At 45.2% G+C, this 8264-nt stretch overlaps 1 protein-coding gene across 2 annotated transcripts; it reads left to right on the top strand.

The window, feature by feature from the left end:
- Nucleotides 1–67: 67 nt before the first annotated feature.
- On the top strand, nt 68–8251 carry RBM22 (RNA binding motif protein 22). Of its 2 annotated transcripts, XM_074838127.1 has the most exons (12): nt 68–208; nt 886–939; nt 1885–1914; nt 2958–3090; nt 3370–3470; nt 3610–3782; nt 4341–4541; nt 5057–5221; nt 5634–5722; nt 6247–6378; nt 7078–7234; nt 8030–8251. In XM_074838127.1, the coding sequence occupies exons 1-11, from the start codon at nt 155–157 to the stop codon at nt 7206–7208; spliced, it is 1263 nt and encodes a 420-aa protein (XP_074694228.1). In that variant the 5' UTR covers nt 68–154; the 3' UTR covers nt 7209–7234; nt 8030–8251. The 2 variants fall into 2 exon arrangements, with proteins under 2 accessions (XP_074694228.1, XP_074694227.1); XM_074838126.1 differs by having other exon boundaries at nt 7078–8251.
- Nucleotides 8252–8264: the final 13 nt, after the last annotated feature.

Here is an 8264-nt window from a genome sequence, read left to right as displayed (position 1 = left end):
TGCTGACGTCACCGCGTCGCCTCGCTCTCCCCCGCCCCGGTACGTCGCTAGCGGAAGTGGCGTCATTTCCGTCTCCCGCCGCCTGCCGGGATCGTGGCGGAGCGGCGCGGCGGCTTCCGGTGACTGAGGGGAGCGGAGCGCGGGCCCCGCCGCCATGTCGACGTCGCTGGGCTCCAACACCTACAACCGGCAGAACTGGGAGGACGCGGTGAGCGCGGGGGAGGAGCGCGGCGGGTCTCGGCCGGTGGGGGCACGTCGCTGCCGTGAGGAGGGCGGGGGACCGCGCTGGGGCGGCCCGCGGGGCTGGGCAGTGCGGGGACCTGCCGCGGGGAGCTGTGTCCCTGCCGTCCCCCCGCCCGGGCAGGGGCTGCCGCGATTACCCGGGCCCTCCTTATGGGCACCGCTGGCTGGCAAAGCGTGGGGTGCCCCCGCCTCGTCTCCCTGCCGGGATTTGGGGTGTCTGGCAGCTGGGGAAGGCTCCTGGCAGCTGGGAGGGCTGAGCTGGGCCCGTCGTGTGCCCGTGGCCGCCTCCCGTAGAGCTGAGGCCTTTCCTGGGTGGGCCCAGTGCAAACAATAGATGCTGAGGGATAATGGGGGGGGGGGGGGGGGTGTCATCTGCTGCACTCAGGTCGCTGAAGAGCGAAGATCTCAAGAACATGCTTTTTGTTTGTTTGTTCCAAGTTTTACTTCAAACCGGAACAGCTAACAGGTTGTGGTTCTTCCATAATACGGGCTTTGGACTCTTTTTGAATGAGTTTTTTTGCATCTTTCAAACATTTTGATTAGTTTAACTCAGTAGTGTTAGTTTGGAGGATGATTTGAATGCTGTTGTGATGATAGAGTTTGTTGCAAATTCCTGATTTTCCTTTTTCTTGCTCAATTCAGGACTTCCCTATTCTGTGCCAGACATGTCTTGGAGAAAATCCATATATTCGAATGGTATGTGCCTGTTTGACTGTGCGGTCCTTTCCTCTGCGTTGGCCATGAACTGTTGGGTTTTGGGGACTAAAATAAACTTGGCTACAGAAGGGGATGCTGAGGTGGACGTGCACTCCTAATTAGTTGGTTCTGCACAACAGAATTTAGTTTCAGCCGTTCTTGGTCTGTGATGATATGGCATTATGTGCGTGATTTAAGAATAAATCAGTCAAAAAGGAGAGCAAGATGATATAGTCCAATGTCCAGAGCGTAGGAAATGCTAGAAGACAGAACTTTTGGTACTGGTAAATCAGCGACATGGAGAACAGTGGGCTGTTGAAATACTGAATAGCTTAGCCCAGTTTTTAAAATGTGAAGAATATGCACCTGTAAAAATAAGTTAAAACTGTCTTATGAAGGCTGCCCAACTGTAATTTAAATCCTTGTTTGTTTACCTTGGTTTCCTCTGTCAGTCCATTTTATGTTGCTTTTCTCTGTGCTCAGTCTAGTTGTGTATGACCTACGTGTATGTTATCTTTTCTTCACGTTTCCATTACACCAAGTTTGCTGACAGAGATTAGGATATTTTTGTGAAGCATAACCCTACTGCCAGTCTAGGTGATATTTCAAAAGCTGCTTATTTTCGTGGTTTATTTCATGTAACATCATCTTTGTTTAAAAATAGCTATTAATAATCCATTTCATTCTTGCCTTTCATCAGTACATGAGGTGGGACTTACAGTACTGTGTTTTTAATGAATGTTTCTAAAACAAAAAAGGATTGAGAGTTTTTTAGACTTTTTTTTTTTTCGTCTTGTTGACCTGCCAAGGCGTAAGCCCAAAACACATGGGTAGGTGAGTCTAAATGCAGCATAATTAGGAAAAAACCCACTGTGCTATAATGTCAGTGATATGTTTCATGGTTTGTGTTGAATTAATGATATTTTTTTTTTAATTATATTTCAGACCAAAGAAAAATATGGAAAAGAATGCAAGGTATGTTTGTTGTCTTTTGAAGAAAGAAAGTCTAAATTGATGCACATCTAGGAATAATACATTTTAATGTTAAAAAACCTATCAGCTTCAGAAAAATGCTTATCTGGGTTAACAACTTAAAATGTTTATGTAACTACATCAGTTTTTAGGTCAATTACTCTGTGCTTTGTTAGACAAAGTCAGTTGGTCTTAAAATAGTAAAATTATTCAAGACTGTTCAGACAGACTTAGGATTGGCTCATGTTTATCAGAATTAGGTTTTGAAAATATTATTGTGCTCTATTTCAGCATTTTAAATGATCTCCTATTTTCTCTTGTGAGTTTGCTTTTACTCCTTAGTGGTGTATAAATAACTGGAGTTTAGGTTTTATTATGAATATGTTATTCATGGCTGTGTGGTGATTTGTGTTAGCTGTCTGAGAAATAAGCTGTGTTTGTTTCTGAGAGCACACAAAATATTTAGTGTTGTCTTGACTGAGGGAAATTAAAGGAGTGTTTTGCCCCTTTTATCGATTGTCATCTGAGGTAGGGAGAAGGTATGTGTTGAAATCATGCTTCCCTTCTGCAGACTGTACGTGCAGCAGAAGCAGATGCATCATTCCACCAGATAAGATAGAGAGCAGTAGTTGTCTCCTGGACCAAAAGTCTGATACCCTCTCACTGGGCTTGTTGGTGTGCTGGTGACCGATTTACACATAATTGGTCGTTTGTCTTTAATAGCTCTTTACTGACATCGTCTGGAATGAAGGAGAATTTCTTTTTCCTTTGAGTAGATCTGCTTTCAGCATTCAGGTGATTGTAATAAATTAAATTAAAAAAAAAAACAGTAAGAAAAAACCTTCCTAAAACTTTCTCCTGTCAACGTAAGGCACCAAATAGAAACAAATATTTCTTGAGGTCTGAATCCGAGCCCTAAGATGAAGAAATTGTGTTTAAGGTTTAAAGAGACTAGAAGTGTTTGAAGTTTAAGTTTCCGCACAAGAACCAGAATGGTAACTTCATTGCTGTGTGACAGCGATACGAGTGTTGACTTTGTCTTTCAGATTTGTGCCAGGCCTTTCACAGTATTCCGCTGGTGCCCTGGTGTTCGTATGCGTTTCAAGAAAACAGAAGTATGCCAGACATGCAGCAAGCTGAAGAACGTCTGTCAAACCTGTCTGCTTGACCTGGAATATGGTGTGTACCAAAAAATGTAAACTAAGAGAAGAAGCTGGTCTACTTACCTCTGAAGTGAAAGTTGGTGAAATGTTTTTAAATGCGTGCGTGTAATTGGCACGGTTGTCTCTGGACAGTCTTTGAGAAGAACAAGTCTTGATGATCACATCTCTTCTGAGGATCAGGGGCAGCGTGGTATACCTGAGCAGTAAATTTGTTATCTCGGGCTAGTGCAGGTTGCAATAACTATTTCTGCTCTTTCATATGAATTTGTTGGCTTTTTTGTTTGTTTCATTCTAGGTTTGCCTATCCAAGTCCGGGATGCAGGACTCTCCCTTAAGGATGAAATGCCTAAGTCTGACGTCAATAAAGAGTACTACACCCAGAACATGGAACGAGAGGTAAGAAAGTGTAGTTATAATCATGGGCAAGGGGAGGAATGCCCTAGCTTGTCATAAAATCATTTGTTAGCTCTGACTCTGTGCATTAGTTTTCAAAGATGATATATACATAAATATTTGTGATTTAACTACCATTCAGATATCCAATTCTGATGGCACTAGACCAGTTGGTGCGCTAGGAAAAGCTACTTCTACCAGCGACATGCTGCTGAAGCTGGCTCGGACCACTCCTTACTATAAACGTAACCGCCCTCACATCTGTTCCTTCTGGGTGAAAGGAGAATGCAAGAGAGGAGAGGAGTGTCCCTACAGGTACAGACACAGCTTAAACAGTTAATCCGTTCACCGTGGTCAGATACAGCTCCCCTTGGGGTTCGAAGAACGGGAAATGCTGCAGTGGGCAGGAGACAACACTGTGACTGGGGTCAGTGTGGAACTTGCATTCCATTGGCACGCAGCGCCAGTGAATGAATCTTTGTTGTGGCGAGTTCGTTTGTGAGGAATTAGCTGTGTGATCTTGTAGTGTTTTGCCTGCCGCAGCAGTGACTGCAGCTCCTCTCCTGCGTAGTTCATTTTTCCCCTTCGTGGCATCAGTCCCCTCAATCAGAGATCTTTGTGTTTAAACAAGAGGCCATTTGAAATCCAGCTCTTGTATTTTGTAGTGTTGAATGCTGAGCTGTCAGAAGTGCCATTCATTCGGAATGTGAGGCAGTCCTGGCTGCAACTTAAGTTCTTGGGGCTTTTTGTTCCATTTTGGTATGTTTAAGTGAAGCGTAAAGACCAGAGGCCTTTAGAAGGGAAGGTAGCAGTTGTGTTAATCTGATGCAGCTGTGACTGGTGTTATGAAACGCTTTGTTTGCTGAACCTTAGACATGAGAAACCGACAGATCCAGACGATCCTCTGGCTGATCAGAACATCAAAGATCGTTACTATGGAATTAATGATCCTGTGGCTGATAAACTTCTGAAACGAGCATCAACCATGCCTCGTCTAGACCCCCCTGATGACAAGACTATTACTACACTGTATGTTGGAGGGCTTGGAGATACTATCACTGAATCAGATCTCAGGTGTGTTGGTGAATTTGTATTGCCCTTGCCTTTTTATTTCACACTTTGATTACTGCTCATCCTCAAGTGAGGAAATCTCCCTTGCAAGGAAAAAAAATAAACCTGGTTTTCTGTTTTCCTTAGTGGGGAACTAGTTGGTGGGCAAGTGCAGAGAAGTGCCAGCTTGTTGGGAAACAGATAAACAGGCATATTTCAAAAGCTTTGATTAAAATTTCTCTCTTTAAAGACGACTCATCCTTCTGAGCTGTTGGGGATGCTGTGTTACACTTTTTACGAGAAAGTCCCACAGCCTTTCTCTAGCTAGCTGCTGAGGAAGGCTGCTGCAGAGTTTTTATTGCTCCATAATTGCACAGAAGGACAAGAGACTTTGATTCCTAATGATTAGTCTGAACCGATGATGGAGAAAAGAAAGGATCTGAACATATCTATTCCAGCATGTGATGAGACCCTACTCTGCCATGTACCCTGCTGCTAGGAGGAGTGGGATTTCATAACCATATTTTTCCCCCACACAGAAATCACTTCTACCAGTTTGGGGAGATTCGGACGATAACTGTAGTACAGAGGCAACAGTGTGCTTTCATCCAGTTTGCCACCCGGCAAGCTGCGGAAGTGGCAGCTGAAAAATCCTTCAACAAACTCATTGTCAACGGTCGCAGGCTCAATGTCAAATGGGGAAGGTGAGTGTGGGGGGAGGAAGGAAGCCATGAGGGTACTGCCACAAGGTTCTCCGCTCGGTGCAGTCTGGATGAGCAGGAGTGGGTGTTAACGCTGGAGTTAACTCCAGTTACTGACTTGGTAAATGGGGTCCTTTTACAGTTTGTTTTTCTTTCTGCAGTGGGATCTGGGTTGGAGATTGCACAAATTGTGTAACGGATTTCCAGGTTGAGGGTTATGGATGAGTTTCTGTAGTTTTGCTTCTAATCCATCTCCTGTAGGTGCTGTTTGCACGCTTTGTACCAGCTGTGTCTGATGTCCTGTGAATTTTTTATCTCTGACCTGAAGCAATGAATCTGGATTAGATGAAGTGAAATTATCGTGGTGTGAATATCTGCTTATCCTGCCTTTTCTCATCCTTGTTCTCAAATTTAGGTCCCAGGCAGCAAGAGGAAAGGAGAAGGACAAGGAAGGTACTACAGAATCCGGGATAAAGCTGGAGCCAGTTCCAGGACTTCCTGGAGGTAAAGGGGTTGTTTTCATCTCTGAAACACTTAATGCTGACCTGCTTCCTTGAGAGAGGCTGGTGTTAAACCTCTGAGAGCAGTAGCAGAGCTCAGGACAGTAGAGGCACTGGTGAGCCCAGAGCAGTTACGTACAGTAGGTTTGCAGCAGATCCAGCTGGGACGGGGGGTGAGCTTTGTCGAGAAGCAAATTCATGGTGAAGAGATTTTTTTTTTTTTTTAATTTTTTTTTTTTAATGTGATGAGTGAAAAGTTAAAACTGAATTAAAGTTTAGGTCTGAGATACTGGCAACCCACACTTTTCAAGGCTTGGTTTATGTTTTCCTAATCCACTGAGCGTTGTAAGATGGAAAAAGCAAAACTGGTTTTGAGTGAAGAGAAACAGTGACTGTTGTAGAGTTTCAGTGTGGTCCTGCTTCTCGCTCTGGCTCATATGTGTGAGAGTAGCAGCAGTTTGCCCTTGTAGAAGAACTGATTGTGCCTGCTCTCCGATTTTCCATAACTACTGTGTACCTTTTGTGCAGCTCTCCCCCCTCCTCCAGCTGCAGAAGAGGAGGCTTCTGCAAATTACTTCAACCTACCTCCAAGTGGCCCTCCAGCCGTGGTTAACATTGCCTTGCCACCTCCTCCTGGCATTGCTCCACCACCGCCTCCAGGTACTTGTGTTTCCCCTTCAAGTGGGGGTGTCTGACTTTGGTGTTAGACGATCTAGTCCTCCTTGCTCAGCTGTGCTGTAGCACTGATGCGTGCCCTGAGTTGATTTTCCTCATCCCTGATCATACAGTGTAAACCGATGATCTAAAATGAGCTGTCAGCACAGTTTAATTACGCTGAGCTGCCTGTTGTGGTATGTATTCACTTGCAAATTCTCAGGCATGTCCGAGATCCCTGTTACTGGTACTGAGACCTACTCAGTGCTTTTGCTGGCTGTGTAAATGCCACATGAACCTGAACTTCAAAGGGTAATTCTGTAGCTGGTTGAATGCCAGCCTATGTTTGGCTGCATGTGTATATCTATCCAGAGACCCTTTTTTTTATGGGATGTCAGACTCTTGTGGATGTATTTGCTTTGCTCCACGGTTGAGTAGAAAGCATTTAGATTTTCATTACAGACACCTGTCCAGTCCCCCCACCCGCTTTTATCTGTGAGTAAGGATGTGTGTTGGGTGAGGATTGCCCCCAGTTGTACTGGGAAGAGGGGAAGGAGTTTGGGGATTTGAAGAATCATGGGAGATGTCCACCTTTCAAAGGCACAGCTGTAAGCCAGCTGCTTTCTGCTAGTAATTTCAAGCAGTAGCACATCCGCACTGGTTGTTCTGTTGCTTTGTCTGAAGCTGCCAACTTTGTTTCTGCAGGTTTCGGACCACACATGTTCCACGCCATGGGGCCCCCGCCTCCCTTCATGAGAGCCCCGGGGCCCATTCACTACCCGTCTCAAGATCCCCAGAGGATGGGTGCCCACGCGGGAAAGCACAGCAGCCCCTAGCACGTCGTGCCACCCTCGTCGTTAAAGTAAATGTTATTTTCTAGTTACCATGGTAGCACCATATGTTGAGCTGTGGGTGAGCTAGAGAAGCCTTATTTCCCTGCTTGCAGACACCGGGCAAGCTGAGCTCCGTGTCTCCACTAGCTGATCGGATTGTTGATACATCCCAGGTCTTTCATTTAGTAGGGGGGGGTTGGGGGGGCGGGGCACAGACAGGAGGGCTGTCGGGGGTCTGTGGATCAGGTATACCAGAGTCGCAGTGCTATCTGTGTATCCCGTTGGCACACTTTTGAAATAAACGTCTGGAAAAACAAAACCAAACCTTTTTCAAGCCCCTTTGATATCCTCAGTCTGAACACTGTGGACTATTTAAATGTAACCAGAGACTCCGTCAGGTAACTAATGACTTATTATTCTAATGGGGTATTAAACCAGGACTGAATAAGAGTTGAAAAACAAGCTTATCAGATGTGCCAAACCCATGGCTTTGCCTTACTATTGCCACAGAATTTTCCTCCCTCCTTTTGCCCGACTTCTTGCTTAAAGAAAAAACAACCAACCTTTTTTGACGCTTCACTTCTAATCCTGCACATCCTGAGCAAGATAAGTGTTAGGTCACACAAGCAGCCCCTGGGTAGCACAGGCTGAAGTGCAGTGGCAGTTAGCAGTTGCCTTTTTTTGCTTGGTGAGGGCTGCGGGGGGAGGACACGGTGCAGCATAACTGGAGCATAACTGGGGCTTTCAAGGCCTGTGGATACAGTCTCAAACTGTAAACTGTTTCGATAAGACATGAAACTTTTCTTTCTGTGCTCCAACTATAGTGTTTGCCCAGGAGCAGCCGTGTCCTGCATGGAGCCTGCCGTTGAGTAAGATGTATGTACGCGTGTCTGGAGGATTTTAATTTATCTGTATGTCAGCTGCTTTCATGCAATGGATCTGTGGACATCTTTCTGTAAAGCAAAACATGATGGGACCTGTTCTGAAGCTTCATTTGCTTGTTTTAAAAAAAACCCCGAACATTAAAATATTTGAATTTTTCAACACTTTGCTTAGACC

Source organism: Strix aluco, chromosome 13 (genome assembly GCF_031877795.1).
Source record: "Strix aluco isolate bStrAlu1 chromosome 13, bStrAlu1.hap1, whole genome shotgun sequence".
In the NCBI taxonomy this organism is placed as follows: Eukaryota; Metazoa; Chordata; class Aves; order Strigiformes; family Strigidae; genus Strix; species Strix aluco.
This window is presented reverse-complemented; position numbering and strand designations above follow the sequence as displayed.